Genomic DNA, 24,641 nt, shown 5'->3' with positions numbered 1-24,641 from the left:
ATGAGCCAGTTTCAGCCCAGCTTTAGCCGTTGGGACTGCTGGGTCAGCCCTCCACCACCGTGCTTGACAGCTGGTGTGAGGTGTTTGTGCTGATATGCGGTGTTTGGTTTCCTCCAAACGTGCTGCTGTGCATTATGAGCAAACATCTCCACTTTGGTCTGGTCTGTCCAAAGGACATTGTTCCAGAAGTTTTGTGGTTTGTTCAGATGCAGCTTTGCAAACCTACGCTGTGCTGCCATGTTCTTTTTAGAGAGAAGAGGCTTTCTCCTGCAGCCCTTCCAAACAAGTCTTTCCTCCTTGGCATTGTGTGAACACACACTTGAATGTTATTTTAAACTTTATAATGGTTTCTTTTTACCATCTCTATAATCACAAAATCAGTTTATAAGTTCTGTTCAAATTGACGATTGTGAATGTTGCTCTGTGCTCTGCTTTGAGCGGTGTACACACACACTGTTCAGTAATCTTAAATCATGAAACAGTTGGGGGCAATTTTGCAGGGTGAGAAAGGGAAGAGATGCAGTAAAGGACCCAGGGTGTATTTTAAGCTGGGCCACGGTGTCAGCCTTTGTACAGGGTACATGAGCTCTACCAAGCAAGCTTGAAAATGTTTTGAGATGTTTAAAGAGGAAACGGAATATCTTTTGAGCAGAAAATTTTCCAAAAGAATTAGGATGAAATTATACCTGTTTTGCAAGAAAATAGATGATGTTACTCCTTCCAAAAATTGCCATGTTACTTGTATTCTGTCATGACAACAACTCCAAATAATCTGACCCAACCGTGAACATGATCACACAGTTTAAAGTGGGCCCATGTGGTAAAAAATGTCAACACTCAACAGGTTTCCAGGGGCTGACCTATTGTACCTACAGACCAACTGTAATACTGACAGCTTCCAACTGAGCAGTGGGAGGTATCTGGAAGCGCTTCATAAAGTGGTCTAATATTTAGCATTGTTTGGAATGACCAGTTAACTCTTAGCTGCTGATGCTCACAGTTTCCAGACACTTATCAGTCACTGAGAATGTTCAGACAGGAAGTGTCATTTCTATATAACGTATTGTGGAAACACACAATGTACATGGAGACACAGCAGGAATCATTAGGCTGCCGTGGTCCTGGCACAAGTTTTTGTTTAGGTATTCCAACTTTGTGTGAACAGTGGGATATGTTCAAATTAAAACAAGAGTTCATGGATTCCACTAACAGAACAAGCTGAATGAGCAAGCTCTGAGGTTAAAATAGGATCAGATTTGAAACTAAATACGACACAAATGCTGTTAGAACCTCATTGTCATTGCTGAATTTTGAATAAAGAGACTAACCACAGTAGTTTTTCACAGTGCTTGTAAATTCCATTCTCATTCTCACTGCCAGAACCATGTCACCTGTACAGTAAAGTGTATGAGTCACAACCTGATCGTAGTGCCTCTGCAGGTGAACTGAAGCTGCTACCCCACTTACAAGCAGCATGTGTGTGTATATCTATCTATCCTTCTATCTATCTTTGTATCTATCTATCTATGTACATGCGTGTGTGTGTGTGCACCGTTTTACTGAATCCAACATTTGCTCATACAGGCGCCCTCTTACATTCTGATGCTAACTTCCCAGTCTTATTTTTCCTGTGTCATTCCTTGCCGCTGCTTTCGGCTCTGTGGCACCACCAAGTGCTGAGAAAGAGAAGGTATCTCCGAGTGTGAAGTGCTTCTCCACTTCTTGCTGAAAGCACCCTGCAGTAGCTGCATGGTGATTCTGCTCCCTATCTTTCCTCTGCATCATGTTTACCTAGCAACAAGCATCACCCGCGGCTGGCCATCCTATTGGTCATTTGAAAACGCACCAGGGACCAATGGCAGGGCTGTTGCCATGGTACACTGTGTAGTTGCCGGGTGGAATTTTGCTGCAAGGCACGTGAGTCTGTGAGTCTGCTTGCCTGCTTGCGCTGCCGTTGTAATCTCGGCTGTCTGGCCGTTAGTACAGCTGAACGTGATTTAGTGGAAGCCAATCAGTAAGTCCGTGAGGGGAAATACTAAACTTTATTACCATATTCACTAAGACAGCCATAGCAGTATGTAATAGACATTTACTACAGACATGGGGGGGAAAAATCGGCTAAATAGAGAAAGGGAAACTGGTGCTTCTAATCTCAGTGTACTGCAACAAAATGTTTCAAAGCTATCGGAATGATAGGGGATATTTATCATCAATCAGAGGTAAAATCTGATCAAAAAATATTTTTAGACATAAGATCTTTATCCAACCTAACGGAGCTATTATAGCTCAGAATGGGTCTTTAAAAATGACTGCTGTAAGAAATGAAGAAAGTGGAGGTCACATAGATCTGAGGCTTCTGTTGACAGCTTACTCACACATAATAGCTTTAAAAACAGGAAGTGCTTCCTTATTTCCTGCACCAACATGCATCAGTGGGCTACTGCTTATGACAGTACATCCAAGCATGCAAATGCTTTCTAAGTTTAAAATCCAACCTGATGTTTAATGATTCATCTCAGAAACAACATTTAGAAGATTCCTTGTGTTGGGAAGCTTTTGTGGGCAACTGTTACTGTAATTAGTGGTGAACTAACTCCTCGTAATAAGCACACAGACACAGAGCAGCAGTGTAGGTCAGTTTGTCTTTATGCATGTCCTGCCTTCACCAGCACGTACTCGTATAGAACTTGTTCATCTGCCTGGCAGACACGCATGAACAGGGTAGGTGAGCAAAAAGCTCACTTGAACATTATCTAGTTTGGCTAGCCAGCATCTTGCATCCTGTGATTTGTAAATTTGATTTGCACACTTACCCACACAAAACTATGTTAAAGATAAAATCCTATAGATCCAGGACTTCAGTTTTAAAGCCTTAAGTTTGTCAACTGAGCCACAGTTTATTTTTCCTATTGCACATTCCCTCAGACAACATTTTTCATTGACCAACTGAAAATTTTTACAGTTAACGTTGTGTAGCAGACAGTGCTTTATTGCTAAAGAGGAACAGTTCATGTGCAGTGGAGATGATGGTCTGTGGTGCCACTTAATAATCTCAGTTGACTCTACATATGTAACGGGCAGGCTACACTGAATAGAGAGAACAAAGTTCAATGACATAGTCATAGTTTTTTTTTTTTCTTTTCTATTTCTATCATGATGTAAGCCATGGCGTACAGTAGGATGCGTCCTGTTTACTTGCACAGTCTGGGTTACAAACAATTTATCTTCTGTTTGTAGAAAAAAAAGAGACAAAAAAAATCAAAAAGATTAGTTGATCAGGGCAGGGACTGAATTGAAGTGACGTTTTGACAAGATCTGATGGATTCCAAAGCTAAGATACTTTTTCTGAATTGGCATTATATGAAAACAGTTCTAATTAATTGGATTCATTTGGATTGATTAGACTTTATTTAATTGGACTTGAATTGAACTTGGTTTATCTGCAAAGTGCCCAGAGATGACCTCCGTTGTGAACTGGTGTGATGTAAATAAACTGAACTGAATCATGAAAAATGAGTGTCTTTCTCCTGTATTTGCTTTAATTTGATTCATTAATATTTTCTTTGTTAGAAAATTAACTTTTTAGAACCTCCATGATTTGGAGGTGTCACATTGATGTCACATTAGTCTGAGACAGTGGCTCAAGTTGCAATCACCTGTGTCCCAACAGTGAACCAACCCTCAGCTGACATCTTGTCATTTTAGAGCAAAATTAGAATCAACTGGGCCAGCTTAGCAGATTTTTGTAAAACATTGTCCTGATATTGGAAATATTGCTGAACAAAACCATGCAGTGCAGCTGTATGTGTGTGGAAGCATCCACATTTTTATGTTTGACTAATTTATAGAAGGTTTTTGTCAAAGTTGTCACCTGCTTCCAGTCTGTGTGTGGCTACATTGCTGTTGTGTTCTCAGAACCTACTTATGTATGACCTCTTAGACAGATGACCATAATGCAAGCGCTATGATTACAGCAAGAAATGTAGCCTATTTCTATGTATTTGACTATACTTGAATTATAAAGTTAGTCCTTACTAATCCTACAATTTCGTTTTTATTTTCAAACCAAATTTGGTGTCCCTGCTGCTTGCCATTACGGGTCACAGCATAGTTCACTGTGGTAATAAGGAGGTAAATTGCATCAAGAAAAACTACCTTGTTAAAATTCCCTATACCTTCAAGAGATTTGCACAGCTTAATTGGCTGCACTTTATGCACAATTATTTGTTAATACACATCTCTGATGGGTTATAGAGATGACCGTCGCGTTTAAAAGGGAAAAAGGTCCGTAAATGTGACGAGCAGAGACAGGCTGAGCTGTATGTGAGGGTGAGTTTTCCTTTAAGCAGCTGTCAGCTGGTTTGTGACACAGCGAGCTGTTCCCAGGCAGCATTGTGCCTGATTTAGCCTGAATGCTCGGATAGCAACAGGAACAGCTAGCTTTGGCTGGTTTGTGAGGAGAAGTCAAACATCTCAGCTGTACAGAGTCACTCAGGACCATGTGCTTGAGGAAGCTTTTTGCTCCCCCTCCCCAATCCTGGATGAATCTCCACCCCCACCCTGGCTGCCTCCACGTCCTTCTTTCCATTTCTACCTGACATCCTCAAACTATTTCCGCGTCACTCCTAACTCGCGCCGTTCGAACAGTCACAGAGAAACTAAGCTGAGCACCCCTCCCACAAACCGTCCTATTACCCAATCACGGTCAGGGATGCAACTTTCTGCAGCCAATCAGGTAGCAGTTGCCTTGGCGTCGGGTAGCAACAGAGCCCACGGAGAGTGCGTGCTGAGTGAGGGCAGAGGCTGCGTTGAACAGAGTACACACGAGTAAGATATTTTTGAAAGACTGGACAAAGTGAGTCTGTGTGCGACTTGATAGCAGTAATAACACGTAGTGTCCCCTTCTGTTGGCTCAGGGCAGTCATTTGTAGTTAGAGCTTCATACAATCTGTGTCATATAGAGAAGAGTCACTTTTAAGGGCGTTATCCCCCTCCCCCAAAACTCACTCACACACAGCAGAATGACGTTTGTGTAAGAGGACCACAGTGTGTTTTTATATAGAAAATATTAGACACTGTTTGGCCTTTTTAATTGATCAAGGAAACCCTTCCGTTAATGCTTTTATGTCGAGCTGTTGACTTTAACACGAAGATAAAAGCTGTTGAAGAGCTCTCAGAGTGGTTTGGGACAGTCTATCAGAGCTGTTTCTATGCGATTCTTTAAAGGTGGAAGCAAAGATTGTCCATGTATGCCTGTATATAAAGTTCCAGTATATATATCCCGCTGTTACTATAAATGGACAGGACGGGAGAGGTTGCTTGGAACAGACCACCGCTGTCTGAGGGAGCTTTTGCTGTCGATACAGTTTAATGGGGTCATTTGGCATCAAAACGGTGATTGTGTGAAATTTCAGGTGAAATTCTGCTGCTGTTATGTTTGTTTTCAGTTCGTGCGTGTATCTGTAGCAGTTTGCTGGAAATAAGTGAAGCTGCTTCGACCCCTCCACCGGCAGTGGTGCGGTCCTTCTTGCAGGGTGGGGGAGCCGTATGGGACAGCAGCACAGATTCCGTCCACGGAGAAGCAGGGAATGGGAAACGGGCGAGAAACATGACTCAAAATCGCCCCTGCGAAGGTTTCCACCTCGAGGGAATAAAATAGTCGCCTCCAGTTCGGACAAAGACACATGCAGGAGGACGTAAAGTGCGAGAATATAACGGAGGCTGACGTAGAAGAGGCCGCCAGGAGGCTTGTGACAGACACCTCGGGAACTCCGGATTTGTTTCTTTTGTTTACTTTGAGGCGGCTCTGGTTACTTCTTGTCTACACTTTGTAAGTGAATTTACCTGTGTGGGATTACCTCAGAGGCTGACTCGCTCGTGGATTGTGTGTTGCTTTGGTAAAACGGAGACAGCGTCGGAGTTTCTGGGAGCAGCGCAGGCTGACGGCGGCTTGTAACTCAGCATGTCTCCAACCCGGGCCGGGCTCTGACGGGCTAAACGGTCGTCTCTTTTTTTTTTCTGAGATTCATCTCCAGGGGAACGTCTCCTTGTGCCTGTTAGCTCGTGACTGTCTGAGGAACTGTGTGGTATCAACAGGTTGAATCGGGTTGGTTTGTTTACGTTTGTTGAACATTTCGCAGCTGTTTGCTGTAGAGACACCCTGTACAGTTTTGGAGGCTACCCTAACGTCCGGCTTTTTAAAGCACCCCCCCTCCCTTCTTTCAGCCTGGCGCCCACCAGCTCGCTTCTGTCGTGAATCTGAGTGACTGGACACTTCGGGTGACTTCACACAGACTCCGGGGCTCTGGTGGAGCAGCTTCTGTTAAATTACCAGTGCAGGGCTGTTTAACCAGAGATAACATTACCCCGCTCTGTCCAGCGACCAGCCCCCCAGAAAGCCACTGTAATTGGAGCTATTTTTAGATTGAGGGATGGGGTAAAAGCAGGCAGCTGGAAACCTGACTCCCTTCACCTTCTTCTCTTCCTCCCTACAGCTACTGGTCAGCCCACCTGGCAGAATGCTGGACCAGCCTGGTTAGTCCTGACCCATCTTAAAGAAAGTTAATGTGTCTATCATTGTGAATAACAACACCGATTCACAAATTTTTGTTGCATTATCGAAAAACTGTGGAGCCCGTACTGACCATGTAGCTGAAACAATCTGGGGACACTAGAATTTCTGTGATCCTCTGGTGACGGCTGCATTGGAGGCACAAACCCTGTTCAAGACAAAAAGATGGAGAAAAAAAATTAGCTGTGTATTTTTTTTTTTGTTAAAGCTGTACTGGATTAAGTGAACATATTAGAAGCAATTTGAGTGTTTGCCTTTATCCCTTGAAGAGTTTGTTCAAATTGTTTATCTGAGTAAACACGAGATTAGGAGAAAGTCTTCTTCTAACTACCTGAGAGCTCCATCACCAGCGATCTGGAGCCTCCAGCCCACACACAGAATGCATGAAACTGCCGACCCCGACACAACAAAAAGCTAACCTGACAAACCAAATATTCTATTTCCCTCTTGTCCCCATATTCACAGAGAAACAGATTATATATGTAGAATGAGAGATCTATATCTATAGTGTAATTCCACATAAGACAGAGATTACATCCTTTATATTTTTACTTCAGAGAGACGAGCTGCCTGTACACCAGTCGGTTGCCTTAGAAATCTTTCACAGCTGAATAGAGAAGAAACAAAGCCAGAGGAGAAGGTGCCTTTTGATTGGTTGCTCAGTTTTCTACCATTTCAAGATCCATTTCTTTAGTTGGATGTAAACTATTGATGTGAACTCTTGGATTGAAAACACCCCTATGAAAGTTACTCGAGCCCCCTACAAGCTCCGCCTACCTGTCAGAGCATTGTGATTGACTGTCATTTCCCTGCTGGATTGAACACTTGCCAAGCATTTCCATGGTTGTGACATCATCATCCGTGGATGACAAGACTTTACCTTCCTGCAGGATGGTCCAATCAGAGCCTTGGAAACCCTCAGCCCTGCATCGCAAGAACAAGAGTTAGTAAACACAAAAATACATACAGACACACTGACAGAGACCATGTACACTCCTCTCTAACTTCTGTCACACTGCAGTCACCAATGTATGAGTCTGTTAGCATACCTGTGTGAATGTGTTAACTGTGGCAGTGTGGAGTGTGTATCTGTCTACAGAGGCTGGAAGTGTCTGTGGTAGGTTCTGTATGTATGTCCGTGTGCTAACAAATTCAACAGTGTGTTCACCTGGGTGGGATGGGGTCGTCTTAAGCATCTCTAACTCCACCAGGTACGTAACTGATGAATAGAGCTAGTCTTGCCATAAGAAAACATCGGAACGACTCGTAGATTTATTGGAGCATATAATTGTAAGTGCAGTGAGACCTACTTGGGCCTTAGTGGAGGTGACGGCACGGGCCGCCCTGTAAATCAGAAGGTCAATGGTTCAGTCCCGCCTCCTCCAGTCAGCAGGTAAAAATGTCCTCAGGCGACACAGTGAAGCCCAAAACAGGCTGTTGTGTCATCGCTTTGTGAGTGTGTGATTAAGAAGTGTGGAGAACAAAGAGCTGATGATTGTGGTGTGTGTTTTAAAGTGCTGTAAGTGGACTGTGAGACTGCAGCTGCTCTACATGAGTGCTGCCCTTTGACCTTAATGATGTAGGAATGATATTGATAATCTTACGAGGCGTTAAGACTCATCCCCCTTTATAACTTTCCCTTCTGCTTTGACTGTAGAGATGGTGCAGATTTGATCCTGGATTATATTTTAACCTCAGGTTTATGATGTGTGAGCAAAACAGGGACTTATCTGAAGAGTTCACAGTGAGCAAGTGTGCATGTTGCTGATTTTTTTTAAATTTTTTTTTATTTTTTTGGTTTGCTTGTTTTCTGCTTCCCACCTCTGTTGTTACTGTAGATCCATCCAAAAACACGTTAAGTGTAGATATCATGGAGGCAGTGCAGATGGAGCCTCGCCTGAAGCTGGGGATGTTCTGTAAAGAAAAACGCTGCCGTTAGGGTTGGGGAACGCTCCACCATTCTTCTGAAAAGGATTTGACAGAAACCAGACTTCCTGACAGTGCTGGCTCTGATGTTCACGAGAATCCTTTGAGTGTGATGCCAGGTCAGACACAAACCAGAGAGCTTGTTTATTTCATGAACACCAGCTTGCATTTGTCATAACTAGGAATTGAACTTGTTTTTAGTGAATTCTGCACCATATTTCTTTCTTTCTTCATGTGTAAAAACCTTTTGTTGGTGACACAAGGCAAGCAAGTAGCTTTAGTTGGGATATGTTTCTTTTGTCTTCATCACATAACATAACAAAGTGGCATATGTGTCTGAATCTGTTTCTGTGAATGGTTGTGGGCCACGTGTTGCAGTCTGATATGTTGTTCCACACGGTCCGAATGTTCCTCAGATGACTGCACTGAGTCTGCTGTTGTTTGGAATGAAACTACGATGAAATCACAGCACACTGACAGATGTGAACACTGGCCTTAGGTTTTGGTTGGGCCTTGTTCAGACTCCAGGCTTTTTCAGCACCGTCAGATGTTCCATTGTTCACACGACTCAGCATGTTCCTCTTGTGTTCAGGACGCAGTCGCAGTGTGTTGATACCGTGCGACTGATCTGCAGCAGGAGCACACACACACACACACACACACACACTACTCCAGACTGAAGCCCAACTCCTCTGACTGATCTCTATCAAGCTCAGCTGTCATGTTGACAAGTCTGTCTCCAACAACGTGCTCCATCACCTGCTTGTTAAGAAGAAAGTGTCGGTTTCTGTCCACAGCTTCTCTGGGTCGGTGATGATGTCACAAACAGACTTTCTGGCTTTCCAAACTCTAATAAAGCAGACCACAGTTTCTTTGTCATGTTAGTTTATTTTCCTTTTCCGAGTTTACCGCTGACCTCGTGTTTACTGTTGATGAAATGAGTGTGTTGTCTGGTGTCATTTATTACGGGCTAGTTTTACTTTATGCAACAAACCATGCCTTGCTTGCTTCTCAGCTACAAAGTTGTGACTAATTCTGTCACCGCCATTTTTCTTTTATCGTAGTAGGTACTTTTGGACCACAGGAACTTTTTGTTAGTTGTCATAAAGTCAGAAGTTGAATGCATTTATAAAGCACATTTTTATTTAAACCATCACAAGCATGATATACACCCCCATCCCCCAGGTCAGGGTTAAGGCTGTCATGCAGTAAGATGGGTGGGCCTGCTGGGCACCTTTAACAAACTTGTTTAATGCACATGGTGCACAGGAGGACCAGGAGGAGTGGTGTTATATCTTTGGTTTGATACCAGTATATGTACCAATATCCCCCTTGTTCACATGGTAACGTGAGATGGCAGCAATATTGTGCTAACCTTGTCACACATGCCTGCACATAAATATATAGAAACTGATTGTATTGAATGAGTTCACTGGCACATATTCCAACACAGACCCAATCTCCAATGTCCCCAGTTTTGGATGAGACCCGAGCAGACGCAGAGATATGGGACAGCTTTTAGATTAAAGTGGTTGAGTTTTCCCTTTGTGTCTTTGAGGGAACTTCTTTGTTGCGTTGTGTTTCTCTGGACTGAATTCTTTTGTTAATGATCCAGTAGGAATGACTGCAGGAATGTTAGTTGTGAAATGAATTGTGTTCTGTCAGACCAGACTGTACCTCCCATTCTACCTGCTACATCCCCAGGGTCACGTTTAGTTGGCATGGTCACTGAGGAGTAACCTTTGCAGTAAGAGACTGAATCTTTGCTGGCATCATGATTCCATGAGATTACAGTTCCCCAGCTGATGATTTCATGCATTTAAAGATGTATCTCAGTGTGTCACAGCCTCAAAGCCTTTAACCACACATAGCTTTATTTTCATTGATAAATCAGATTAATCTGAATAGCTTTTTAATTCAGCCATCAAAGATCTGCCAGCTGTTTTAAAGCAGATGGATCTATTTTGTTTGGCTGCAGAGTTCAGGTGGAGCTGAAGTTTGTGCTGGGAGTTGATGCTACAGCTTCAGCCGCTGCTGAAACCTGGAGTACTCTATGACTGAGTACAGCTGTCACATGTTCGGGGGTGAGATCAGAGGGAAAATGGCTACATTTTGTCAAATTAGTTATCAAAGTGTTGCTTTTTTGTGAGTGGGACGTGACACACCGAGTTTGCACTTCATGGTAACTTCATCGAATCTGATGTGTGTCTACATGTCTGCTTTCAAAACACTCTCTTTCATCACTCAGTGCTGATCTACCATATTGCCAAACAGCAGCAGCAGCATAACATTGGACCTGCTGGAGATAGTTTCTCTTTCCGGCTGTGGAATATAAAGAGTAACATAACGATGTAACACAGGTGGTCTAACATCAGTTTGAGTTTAAAGTAAACTCTGCTTGATTATCTGTCAGTGCATGTACCCTTACAATGGAGAGTTTTTCTCTTAAATGTCCACAGCTCCTGCAGTAATGATCTGTGTTGCGGTCCACTGAACATCTTGTGATGTTTTGGATCTGCTGAGAAGATCCTGCTTCCATCTCTGGGTTGTGAAGCAGGAAGGAGGTATTTTTTTCTACTTGTACAAGTGCCCCAGCCCACAGGGCCTCCTCTCTTTGTTACTTCAAACCTAAAAGCAAAGTGCTGTAGTTGACTGAACAAAACCATTGTTCAGGTGAAATCCAGGTGAAAAGGAATCGCAGCGTATTCCTCAGACATCTGTTCTAAAACTGATTGTTTGGTGCTCCACTGCTTTACAGAAAAAGAATTCAGGTCCTCCTGATATTATCAGCACAGCATCGTCTGACAGAACCACCGTCCACTGAGGTTACTGATTTTGGCCACTTTCCTGTATGATGATCACTCGGAGAGAAAGTTGGAAGCAGCAGAATGTGTCAGCTCCTTAATCAACCACAGGGACAGCACTGCGCAGGTGCACTTTGAGTTTTTACATCTGTGGCCCATGTTGGTTTGAAGAAACCTGCTCCAACTCTGTGATGTCACCCCACTCTTCCTGGGACAGCTCCTACTCAGCTGCCTCCAGCTTTTACTCTCAGGACCTTTCTCTCTGAAAGTCTTCAGTAGTGGGTACCAAGATCGGTGACTAACACAGTAGCAGTTCCTGAACAAGTGGCATCTACCTGACCAAACGAGAGCTCTGTTTCAGTGCCACTTTACTGATTGAAACGTTTCCCCTCGGGTGCGCTGATCTGGATGTTACACGCTACAGAGGAGGCATCTGAGCATGTGCCACTGCCTGTGAACATCACAGGTGGTCGTTTCAGCTGCAGATGACATCTGATTACTATTCTAAGTGTTGTTTAGAGTTGAATAGTTGTAGCACGGTCAGTTTTGATGTATCATGTACATTTGTTTTGCTTTATTTAAATGTAAATGTATTTTATTTATACAGCCCTTTACAGACAATTCTTACGATGTACCAAAGTGCTTTACAGCAGGTAATAAATAAAAAGAAGAATGAGTAAAAACAAATAAAAACAATAAAAGAACAGTGAAAGCAATAAAATACAACAAAATCAAATAAGATAAAAGTGTCATTATACTACTGGGCAAAAAAAGCAATCCTAAATAAGTAGGTTTTTAGCCTAGATTTGAAGAAATTTGAAATTTAATTTAAATAAAATAAAATATTTAAATAAAAATGTACATTTTTAGAAATTCAAGTATTTAAGTTGATAACTGTTGGCACAAATTTAACTCTGTGATGAAAAAGTTGGTCTTAGGCAACTTTGCACATAAATACATGCAAAGTTGTTACCTGAATCTGAATCTTAACAGTTTAGATTTTTGAGAGAAAGTTTAAGAAACCTGTCTAATATTGTTTTAAAGCAGTTTTAAAGGCCTGGTGTTTAGAAGAGTTCCCCACAATCTTCAGTGTATATGACGTCACTCTGAGCATGTCAGTTACAAATGCAGGTGCTGTGCGGACAATTGTTTCACTTACCAGTCATGGTGTGTTCCCTTAGTATGGGTCCTGTTGCAGAAGGTCTGGTGCCTGTTAATGCTTTACAACCACATACACAGGAAATGGTGACCTGGAGCCGTTTCCATCTTCAGATGTAATGGACATTATTCTGCTCAAGACTCTCACTCCTGTTAACTTGCTGGGTTTGAATAAGACTTTGGACTCAAAACTAGTTTGATAACTGGATTTAGCTCTTCTTATTCTAGAGGTACACTTGTTTCTAAGCGTCCTAAAAACGAGGAAGTGAGCGGGTCATAAGAACATCTAATAAGAGCCAGACTTTGTGTCTGAGAAGCAGGGTGTCAGTCTGTTATGAGTCCTGTATGTTTTAAAAGGCAGAAAATGTCCAGTGCTCATCAGGCTGCCTCTCACCACCATCAGGGTTTCATCTTTGTCCTCGTGATGCAAACAGCTGGACCAGGCTCAGCTACTCCAGAGACGCTGTCTGTTAATGGGAAAAGGGTTCATCAGTGATGACTAAGAAGGCTCTTTAGGGTTTGTCATGGTAGGGTTCATAATTAACTAAGAAATATTGATAATAGCTCCAGACTTGTTTTTAATAACCAGAGTCAGGACTATGAACCAGTTTCACTTTAAAAGTCTAAAAAACAATCCGAACAAAGTGTGAGACTGAGCCCAGCTGGACCACACAATGGAAAATGACGTTAGCCTCATCCATGCAGCCAGCTGCTCATCTCTGCTCTTTTATCTGACGGTGTATTTGAGTACACTGATCTGTTTGTGTTTTCAGTTAATATCACTCTTCATGTTCAGCTGACAGACAGCTGGCGCTCCAAACAAACTCAGGATCCCTTAAACAGCCATCAAACGAATCATGTATGTACTCAGCCTGAGTATCATTATATGTCACTGGAGTAGAGTGGTCTTCCCTCAGCCATCTTTTTTTTTTTTTTTTTTTTTTTTTTTTTGGTTGGTTTTTGCACTAGTGGCCCCTGTTTAGCCATGGGACGGTGTTCAGAGACATGTGGCGACAGGTAGGAACTCGAACCAGCTGAGGTCCCGCTTTCACTTGGAGCTGGACTGCATCTTAAATGAAGACCTGGGCTGTGTTCGAAACCGCATACATCTCTTACTACTCCTACTAACTTTTTGAGTTAGTATGCGAGTTTGAGTAAGCGAGAAGTTCCCGGATGCATACTAGATTCGCCGAAATGTTGAGTATGCATCATGAGGTTACTACTCATACTCAAAGTACCCAAAATGCAACGTAACGTGACGTCGCCGATCGTCATTTCCTGTCAAAACGAAAGTTTCAAGCTAGCTACAACGAGGGTAGGTTCACTTCCTGTTTTCAAAACAAAAGCACCAATTGTATCGTAATGGTATTTTACTTTGTGAAAATAACCGGAAGTGCGTTACTCACTACGGCTAGCTTTAGTAGCGCCGAATTCGTCGGAACAAAATTGTAAATAGCCGGTATTTTGTCAGATTTTCAACACGTTGGGGATCTAAACGACTACTTTCTCGCCTGAAAATGTTTCAAATGTTGCTAAAGTTTACAGAGTTTAGAGCTTAAGAGAAATCAGCTTCAAGCCGGCTGATTTCGGCTCGGGCAGGAGTGAAATGCACTGTGGGTAAACGCTCTGCATACTGTCTGATCGATGAGTATGCAGTATGGAAGTATGCCATATGTAGTATGCGGTTTCGAACACAGCCATAGTGATGAAGTTAGTCTTTTTCCAAAGACCCCCTCTGAACTTGTTGTTTTCTCTCTCTTGCATATGACAATGTAGATAGAGACTGACACTGTGCACGTCTCAGTCCACAGAGTGAGTCCACTACATTAAAAAGCAGGGCTGGATATTTAGCGTAAGCTCGCACTATTCTGAAGAAGCTGACTTGGTGAGACTTCAGTTAACTTACCTTGTCGTTTATCTGTCTTCCTGTTGCAGTTGTCTCGGCTCCTTCATGCTTAAAGAAAGTTGAGATTTAGGCCGTTTGGCTCAGCTGGCAGAGAGGCTGCAGCCTCTGCCTCTCCACTGTGTCCCCTGTTGTTGGATGAAGTAGGAATGTTGTCAGTTGATGCTGGCGCTCAGGATGTAGCCATGCATGCCTGAAACTATGCGTTGGCTTTGAATGCAGCCCAATCTGAAGATCATCTCAGTAAATTGGTGATATCCAGGTTTTCAGTCTTGTCTTGGTTTTGTTTGGATTCAGGATACGATGGTGTTATGTGTGATGGGAAAACGTCAGAAACGTGTCTTTTCATATCCCTGTATTATAAATGATCCTAACTGTATGATATTTCTGATAATCTGTAGGCAGTTGTGTGTTGAAAGTAGGAACATATTCAGGTTTTTTACAACCTGGGAAATTATGCCCCGAACATTAAAACCAAGTGAAAATGATCAGAACCTAGATAGTTGAGCCCAAACACAGTGAGACTGAGATGACCTTGTTGTGTTTGAGCCAACCAGCAGCACGAGTAATGTCACACAAAAAAAAGAAAAGGAGAGTTGTCCTTGCATCACCATGTTGCTGTAGGTAGCTGACATCATCGAGCTGTCCATCAATTTTCTATATCTGCTTAATCCAACTCTGGGTCGCAGGGGGGCTGGAGCCTATCCCTGCTGTCATTGGCTGAGAGGCAGGGGGCCCCTGGACAGGTCACCAGTCCATCACAGGGCCACACAGAGAAAGAGGAGACACGCAACCATACACACTCACTCCCAAGGGTCAGTTTAGAGACACCAATTAACTTAACATGCATGTTTTTGGACGGTGTGAGGAAGCTGGAGTAGCTGGAGAGAACCCACGCACACACGGGGAGAACATCCTGGCTCCACACAGGAAGAACCCAGCCGGGATTCCAACCAGGACCTCTTGCTGTGAGGTAACGGTGCTAACCACCACACCACAATGCAGCCCGGACTACAGCTTATTGTGTCTATTTGGATGGAACATGTTATTCTTTTTCCATGGAGGTGTAGAAGATAACATATAAAGTGTCAACTCTTTGGAATCAGGTGTGTGCTTTGTGTCATTTTTCCATAATCCAACATCCCCTAATGCCCCCCCACACCAAGCCCACAGCCTGTTGGGCCTGTCCAGAGCGTCGGGGATCATCTGTCTGTCCTTTAGTTTTGCTGTGTGGCACCAGCAGCATTGTTGGACTCCACTGACAGCTACTTTTGGACTGATTCAACATGTTGAATTTAACATGTTCCAATGATTACAAACTATCTGAGGGAGTAAAGCAACTCTGCCAGGCTTCATAGTCTGGGTGATCGGTTGAAGAATGTGCATTTTATTCATAGATCTCCTTTTTTGCCTTGAATGTCCTCGGAACATGTGTCTTAATTGTTCTCTTGATGAAAGCAAAGATTGCAGCAGCTCGCAGAAATTCCTCCGGACATTTTGGTTGGGTTTGGCTATGACTCTTTGGATGTAACATAACTGAGGTGGATTCAGATTCCTGGGGTCACTATTCACTATTGCTTTCTTGGTTTAGTATAAAGAGTTCTGATTTCTCTTCAACTTCTCTGCTGTAAAGAAAGCAGAATCAAGTTGAAAGTTACCAAACTTAAAGGTTAAATATAAAAAGGTTACATCAACAGATTACAATACCAATCCTGTTGGATGAGTAACATTAATATGGGTGTGCTTGTAGTTGTCTGTTATTTCTTACAATATTAACAGCTGGTATTAATCTGTAGAAATACAGGTTGTTGAATAAAAACTCATAAAAACATTTATTCATGTGAAATTAGATTCCATCCCAACATGAGTGTGGCCTCACTGATCACTCTGCAGAATGAAGTTATATCTCACAATTACTATTAACACGTTCTGTGCACTTCTTTGAAATATGTGACACACTACCTTGACCTGGTGTCTCGCTTCTCTACTTTGGCGAGGAAGTGCAGCTTTTCCAACCTCATCTTCGACCTTTGTTCAGTATCTTTTGGTGTGGTCCGGAGGGAAACTGAGCTGAAATCAGTTTTCTGCATCAGAAAGTCAGAGGAACCTCCCCAACCCTGACCTGGAAATCCAAATCCTTCTGTTTCTCCAAACTGAAAGTAGAGCAGGGTCAGTTTGGTTGTGATGTCACCTCCGACACATGGAGTGCAGTGTTGGTTCAGCTGAAGCTCAGCTTACTGTGCTCTGTATGGACATGGGTCCTTTTAGTTGAAACGGGCGATTGATGTTTGAACCCACGTGTCCTTTCACAGCCAGCTGGGAGCTCAACCTCTTAACTTGTTGGACTTTCAGCCGTATGTGCTGATTGATGACGTGAGCCCGGCTATTTTTACTTATCAAATGTCTGATTTTCAGCTTATTTTTCCCAGAACGTCCAAATTTCCTTCACTCAGAATGGGACTGGCTGCAGAATCCCAGCTGCTCCATTTGAATGAAACTACCGACTCAAAGTCATGAGAGCTTGAATAAGAGTAACTTGACTTCTTTTTCTTAAATCATGAAGATGTGTCTTCTCTCATCGGAATGGGTTCTTCAGCTCTGAACTTGTTGGTGGGGAGTATCGGCTTATCAGAAGTTGATGACCTGGATGACTTAGAATCTACAACAACATACTGACTGAAAGTGAAAGCAGCAACAGGACTCTGACAAACCTAAAAAAGCTGAAACTTGTGCAAGAAAAGCAGTGTGGCTCACGTGCACAACAGACACAATAAAGTGCCAGGAACACAGTGACTGGAGCGCCGCGCTCACCCTCTGATGTCACTCGTGATACTTGTGATGGTGTGAACGCACCAAGCTGTTTGTTTGGACCAATGAACACCAAGATCTTTAGGAAATGCTTCTGTAGTCTGTTCCAGCTGGGAGCATCTAAAAGCTTGTTCCATGGTCAACAGGCATGGCTCACAGCAACCCACACCTGTCTCATTGCCCTCACCGGAACACCGACTCTGTGGAGCTTCAGAGAAAATGTCGGCTCGGAGCTTTCACATACTCCGTCCAGCTGAGACTGGAAATGTTTACGCAGTGTGTCCAATGAAACATGAGACATCAGATTGTGCTTGCTCATAACTGTGACGTAGATGAAGACCAGGTGACATTTTTATCAGTTATTCAGAAATCGTGGTTGTTCCACTTTTTCCTCAAACTGTAAATGTTTTTTTTTAAAGTGTCTATAAAGACCGTTCAGTTTGAGCTCATCACTATACTGTCATGTCAGTGCAGGTTTGTTGTGCTGGACTTATGATCTGCAAACCGTTCGGATTGAACTGCTGCTGACACCGAAGTAGACCCGGGTCCGGTCTTCACCAGCCGACAGCGTTCGGTTTCTGCTCATTCCTCCCGTCGCTGTGCCGAGTCCTCATTGTTGCTCACAGTCGAGGTACATCGCTGTCCAGCAACAACCCACCATCGATGAGGAGATGAAAGACAAGATGTCTCTCGCTGTGACATACTGAGCAGGGATGAGGCATCATAGGAGCGAGTGGATGGATGGATGGAAAAGGCGTGGAGAGACCAGATTGAGAGGTTGGGGGAGTGAGGAGGATGGGGGAGGAGGAAGAGGCTGGTAGGGTGGGTTGAGTTGCTAGGGGAGAGTATGTCAGACTGTTGCTGAGAGCCCGGCCTGCTATTGGAAGCCACTTGTTTAGCAGGAGAGAAGCAGAGGAGAAGAGAGAGAAGTAGCTAATGAGTATTGTGGCCTGGTTGCTGAGACAGCACCAGGTTTATTTATAGAGTGATGGCCAGTCAGCCCTTAGATACCAACAACGAATGAGCTGACAGAGAAGGAGGTGGCTTTAACCAATAGCAGTGCAGGACGGGCGATACCAGATTGAGGAAGTGCTGTGAGTGCCTCTCAGTCTCTTAAAGAGACAGTGCAGATTTCTCAGTACTAGGCAGATATTCTCTCTCTCCAGCAGTGTCATATCTGAGAGCAGACCAGGGCTTACAGCACCACAGCAGTCCCCAGTCACACTGATTTAAATTCTCTCTCTACCTTATCTTCCAGCAGAACACACGTAAACACTCAATGAGTTCAGCACTGAGATTCAAAACTGCTCAGATAGGTTTAGCTTGAGAAACAGATCCTTGTTGAGCTACACAGCTCAACTCAAGTGCTAAGAGAACAATTTGCAAAAAGATGTGAAGTAATGATTAGAAAGCTTTCTTTACTGCGTATGGAAGATAATCGTGGAAGGAATCTATGATTAACAAAGCTACTTGTACATATTCACTGAGAATACCTGCTATGTTATGTTGTAGCTTTACATACTGTACATACAGCATTTTACAGCTAATTCAGCTCAGGAGTTCTGCTCTACAGACTGGTGTTTTGGTGTTTCCCTGCATACATAAATCTCAAGTTGGATGTCAGCATGATTAAGCTGCTCTGACCTGTAATAATATAAGGCAAGAGTCATCTATCAACCAGTTGGGACTTAAGTAAACTATCCTAATTATCAGATTTGTACATAAGGCTCAGAAAATCTTTCATTTTTGATGTTTCTATTTTTGGTTACTTTCTTTCATCTAATTAAGAAGCTTTACTGCTGGCTGATGTGCTCATGAGATCTATGTAGATATGATGAAGTTTTTCACACGTGGACACTTGATGCCAACAGTATCAGCATTTATGCAAACTATTGTCATAATTGGAGGTTTAGAAATTCCTTTTTGGTACTTCTTAACATGTAAGGCCTTAAATAACCAAAGAGCTCTGCTCACATCCCTCCTTAAGGAGAGTGAGAGATTTTCCTCCTAACGGATTAAAATTGGAGAGGGAGGAAGAAGTGGAGAGTGATGAGGAGAACATTTGATTGGATTTATCTGCAGAGGCTGTCCGTGAGTCAGTAGATGAAATTTGGTGGTGAGTCATGAAGTTCCTAATTCCCCAACTGTTTGGATGGAACATAAGGGCAAAGGTAATTCCTCTGAGTACATACAGTGCCATTTGAAAGTGTTCAACCCCTTTGTCATTTTTCTGACTTTGTTGCCTTTTGAACTGGAATTAAGATATAACAATCCCACTAGCAAAAGTGCAACACAGATATAAGCATAAAACAAATAAAAACAGACCAAAAAGAGAAAGAAACAGAAAAGCCACCCACCCAAATTCAGTATGTTACAGCTTTAATTTGTGTATCAAGTCTCTCTGGGGTTGGTCTATGAATGTGGCTCATCTAATCAGCAGCTCTGCTGGTCTTTAGCACGATTTAAGCCGTACCTCAGGTCCCTCGTTGTTCTAGGCTCTGGACTTTCAGTTCAATTCCTTTGAATTTGTATACACTTCAGGCAGTACTTTCATGTAACAAGCTGCTCCACAACCACCTGGATGACCGACTACCTGATAAACAGACCACAGTTTGTGAGACTGAAGGGTTGTGTGTCGGAGATGGTGGTCCGCAGCACAGGAGCACCACAGGGGCCTGTACTCTCACTGTTACCCTTCAATCTGTACACCTCAGACTTCCAGTATAACTCAGTCTTACCTTCTCCAGAAATACTCCGATGACTCTGCAGTTGTTGGGTGTCTCAGTGATGGACTAGAGGCTGGCTGAGTGTAGGGAACTGGTGGACAAGAAGGGCCATAACAGACTTACATCTTAAGGGAGCTAAGGTCCCTCTGTGTCCACACCAAGATGTTTCATATCTTCTATAATTGTTGTAGAGAGTACAGTCTGTTTTGCAGCATTTGGTAGGGCAGCAGCATCAGAGCCAGAGACTCCAAGAAACTGAACAAACTGATAAAGAAGACTGGCTCTGTGCTGGGAACTGCTCTGGGGCCCCTGGAGCTGATTGTTAAAAGAAGAATACGGCATATGTCAATGAACATAAGAAAGACACTGACATAGAAAAACACTGACCATCCTACCCAGACCCTAAGTAACATTGTGGTAAAACAATGGAGTGTGTTCAGTCAGAGGCTTCTTCAACTACGATGTAGCACAGAAAGATGCAGGAGGTCCTTGCTGCCAGCAGCAATAACAATGCATAACGAAAGCTTATAATGATTATTAGGAGAGGGGGAAAAAGAAAGTAAGTTATGTTGGGATAAATAAAGTAGTTTTTCATTTAATTTCATTTCAGTAATTTATTCATTTCTGTGGGAAATTATTGCTGCGGGTTAACTTGTAATGAAAAGATGGCTATTGTTAAAGGCAGATAACAAAATAAATCAAATAAGATTTAGAACTTTCTAAATGTTTGTCAGCTGACAGTCATTTAGAAAGTTTAAATGTAGCAGAGACAGGTGTGGTAGAAATCTATATGAATAAACTCTTCCTTTAGTGTTACCCCTCTGTCTTCAGTCCCTGTCTGTGCATGTAGTCTGAAAGCTAAATGGAGAGTTGCTCCTGTAGCTATGTCTCAGTGAAACACATGATATTGCCATTCGGATATTATATTTGTCCTGAGCGTCCATGAGGCAACTGTTGAGAGAAACAATTCCCTTTTAACAGGAAGAACCCTCTGGCAGGAGCAGCTTTAGGAAGGGCAGCCAACTGCCTCAACCATGGCTCTGGTGGCCAGAGGACAGGAAAGAGGGGACAACAAACACCATAACACCATTCAAATGATGCCTCATGAGAAAGAGAAACAAAAGTTAATGACAACAATAATGCCATATGTACATAATGTCAGGAAAAAAGGGGGGAAAAGAGAGCAAAGTGAGGAAAGGTGTGTCATTGGAGGCCCCCAGCAGAGGCCTATAGCAGCTGAACTGTGGGATGTTTCAGGGTCAGCTGAGCCATCCCTAACCGTAAGCTTTATCAAAAAGCTTAATCGTAAAGGTAGAGAGGGTGTTTGCTGAACCCAAACTGGTAGCTGGTTCCACAACGAGTGGCCTGATAACTCAAGGCTCTGCCTCCCATTCTACTTTTAGAAACTCTGGGAGCCACAAGTAAACCTGCAGTTTGGGAGCAAAGGGCTCTGTTGGGAAAATATCTTATAATGAGATCTTTAAGATATGATGGAGTTTGGTCATTAAGAGATTTATATATAGAAAAGAATAGAAAAATACTTTATTCATCCCCCAATGGGGGGAATTTTAAAAAAAAATATGAGGAGAAGAATTTTAAATTCTTTTCTGAATTTGACAGGGAAACAATGAAGAGAAGCTAAACCTGGAGAGATATGATCTCTGCTGTTAGTTCTCATCAGAACTCTGGCTACAGCATTTTGGATCAGCTGGAGGCTTTTCAGAGAATTTCATGGACAGCCCAATAATAAAGAATTTTAATTGTCCAGGACAGATCCTGGTCAAAAATAACTCACAGGCTTCTCACTGCAGCGCTAGAAGCCAAGGGAATGCCATCTAGAGTAACTATATAGCTAGATAATCTTTCCCTGAAGCGTTCAGGTCCAAAGGCAACAACTTGAGTTTTGTCTGAATTTAGAAGCAGAAAGTTCTGTGTCACATTTCCCATGATGATCAAGGGAAGAACTGGTTTAAACATCCTCCTCATTTTGTACATTTTGTTCCTTCTCTGCATCCTTGACATCTCCTCTTCACCTTATCTGGGTTTGGTCTAATTGCAGGCATTTCTATGGCTTTGAAAAGCTCAGGCACCTGCTCCCACATGCAAACAACTTTTCATTGCCGTGGTTGCCAGAGCATCATTCCCGCAGCACAGCATCCGAGCTAGCATAGAAATATTATTCAAAATGTTTTTTTTATTTATTTATTTTTTTAAATTCAGAAATTTGAGCTTATTAGAAAATCACAACAAATTGCAAAGAACATGTCTGTGCGATTTTTACTGTAGTGGGCTGTCACTGGGGGGGTTGTTCGTCTTTCTGCTGGCCACTCCTCTGAAGCTCAGCTTTGTAAGATTTCTGTCGTAAAGTGGCTAGAACTTTGTCCCTGAATTTTGCTTTCCTGGGGCTAAACATAAGGGATTAATAGCGAAAGTGGATGAAGGGATATGCATTACTGCTCCTTACATCAGTTTTTTCTTTTCTTTTCTTTTCTTTTACTTTATAGTTTAAGTTAAAGGTGGGGTCTGAGATCTTGGAAAAACGGTTCCTGCAAGCTATATTTTTGAAAATACACAACTTTGCCTCTCCCTTCAGCCCACCCCTCGAAACCACGCCTTCAAAACACATGAACGAGTCACGAGTCTGTGAACGCGCAGGGGGGAGGGGGGCTGACGGTTGATTGGCATGTCAGAATCCAATAGAGGTAACTCTCATCATTACTTCTATTGGTCAGACATTTCCTCTTGCTACACCCTCTACAATGGACTAAAAGATTTAGTTTTTTTTCCCAAACATTCTATTTTAGTGGGTGCAATGGGGTCGTGAGGAGGTTTTCAGACAATATGATAAAAAATGCTCCGGAAAACATCACAGACCCCACCTTTTAAGTTTTTAATTTTTTTTTTATTCAGTATTCAGTACTATAACATAAAATCCCCCAAATATTCATTTAAATTATAGGTAATGTAACAAAATAGGAATAATGTAAAAGGCGTGAATACTTGTGAATCACAAGACACTTTGTATTTTCGAACTGTCCCTGTACGAGAAAGGCCATTGTGTGATCAGAATGAATGGATCAACTATAGAAACAACAGGAACAGATGGCTTTGGTTCAGTGCATTTGTCGATATTTCAGTCTCTTGCACTGCTGACAGAACATAAAGATGAATTGGGGTCCTTTCCACCACATTCAGTTTTGTTGTGATAACTGCCACCAGGCCGAATAAAGACTCCACACTTGTAGCACTTTCGCAGCATTCAGCTGGTGTCTGGTTCCTTGGGGGGGGTCTTTTCCAGCATGACCCTGGGATAGGAGATGTGACCAGCAGCTCGGCCACTCCCTGTCCATTATAAATAAAAACCATCATTAACTGTAATACGAGCTGTATTCTCAGCTACACATGTCCTGTTTTGGGTGATTGCTCACTTACCCCATTGATGCAATGGGGTTCAAAGATAAGTTTAGCTTAGCAACTGCTCAGTTGCTCTTAGTGATCCTGATAAGTGCATGTTGTATTTGACAGCCATAGTCCACAAGCATTTGTTTGTATTAACAGATGAAAGAGCAGGGTATATTACACAATCTGCTCTGATTGGCTATCGGTAATATGTGCGTGTGTGTGTGTTTACACAGGTTTTCCTTTATCTTCATGATGCAGATATGCAGTGTGTTTGTATGTGTCGTTGCTGCAGATTTGAATGGTTATGTATGACCTTGTTACATTATATTATATTATATTGGACATCAGTATTCAATATATAATATGTATATGGAAGTATGAACGGAATATCCAATCTGCAACTCATGGAAACTTATTTAGAATAAGGTCAAATATTGCAGTGCATGAAAATGTAACCATTGCTAAAAGGCTGTCTCGCAGCCTGTTGTGAATAATCGATTCGCCCTTTAAATTCAGCTTGGTTTCCCTCTTCTTCTTTTCCCAAACAAAGCCCCGAAAACCCTTTTCCCTTAGTTACACTGAGACTGGGTTTAATTTCATTCCACTGGCAGGTTTTTCACCTCACCTGCTCTGCTTTGTCATCATGAAGATGATGAGTTAGTCACAGTGATCTTTTGGCAGTGCGGTGTGTTAGCTGGGAGTAGAACAGTGTGAAAGAGCTGAGATTATTTACGGACCAGCTAGCAGCAGAGAGTGGTGGTGGCTTCATCACTGATGGGACAACAGTGTTTTTAATTTATCTGCAACTAACACCCACTTCATTATTAGGATAGTTTTTTTAAATGGTTATTGTTGTTTCAATTGTTACGTTGATTAAAAGAAACAGTTATTCCTTGAATTTTATTTTTTTTTTTAAACAAAAAAACTTGGGTTGGGCGAGTCAACTCGTTATTATCGCGTTAACTTGTTAATTATTTAACGCCGATAAATATTTTATCGCGCATTAAAAGTCTGTTGAATGCATCACGTTCACACAGTTACAGCAAACACCACGAAGCATGGAGTAATAAAATAAAAATAAACTAGCAGGTAACATCACCGTTACAGGTGCTCCGCGGTCTCAGTGTGAAGCTCACGGAGCTAACCGGCGCTACTTCCTGTTTTACTTTTTCAACATAAAAGCACGTATTTGAAAAAAATAAAATAAAATAAAAAAAACTCCTGCATTTACAGCCAAGTTGAATTGTCTTATCACCGTAGTAGTTCCAGTCGAAAATATCACTTCAATACAAAACACACAGCTGATAGCAGCAAGTCATTCAAGGAAACAGACAGTGGAGCGA

General features: G+C 42.5%; 1 protein-coding gene across 5 annotated transcripts in view; it reads left to right on the top strand.

Moving 5' to 3' along the window:
- Nucleotides 1-24,641, top strand: part of dyrk1b (dual-specificity tyrosine-(Y)-phosphorylation regulated kinase 1B) — a 63,997-nt gene that overhangs the window by 20,796 nt on the left and 18,560 nt on the right. For 2 of the 5 annotated variants that reach the window (XR_012769788.1, XM_075464735.1), the window contains exon 1: nt 5,513-7,514. The exons of 1 other annotated variant lie outside the window; for it this stretch is intronic. Coding sequence is in view for 2 of the 4 variants with exons in the window: in XM_075464735.1 (XP_075320850.1) it covers nt 7,412-7,514 (103 nt within the window). In the remaining 2 variants the exon portion in view is untranslated. Of the gene's footprint in view, nt 1-5,512; nt 7,515-8,409; nt 8,617-24,641 lie in introns of those variants that run through there. 2 more of the 5 variants (XM_075464736.1, XM_075464738.1) reach the window with 2 other exon arrangements.

Source organism: Odontesthes bonariensis, chromosome 5 (genome assembly GCF_027942865.1).
Source record: "Odontesthes bonariensis isolate fOdoBon6 chromosome 5, fOdoBon6.hap1, whole genome shotgun sequence".
In the NCBI taxonomy this organism is placed as follows: Eukaryota; Metazoa; Chordata; class Actinopteri; order Atheriniformes; family Atherinopsidae; genus Odontesthes; species Odontesthes bonariensis.
This window is presented reverse-complemented; position numbering and strand designations above follow the sequence as displayed.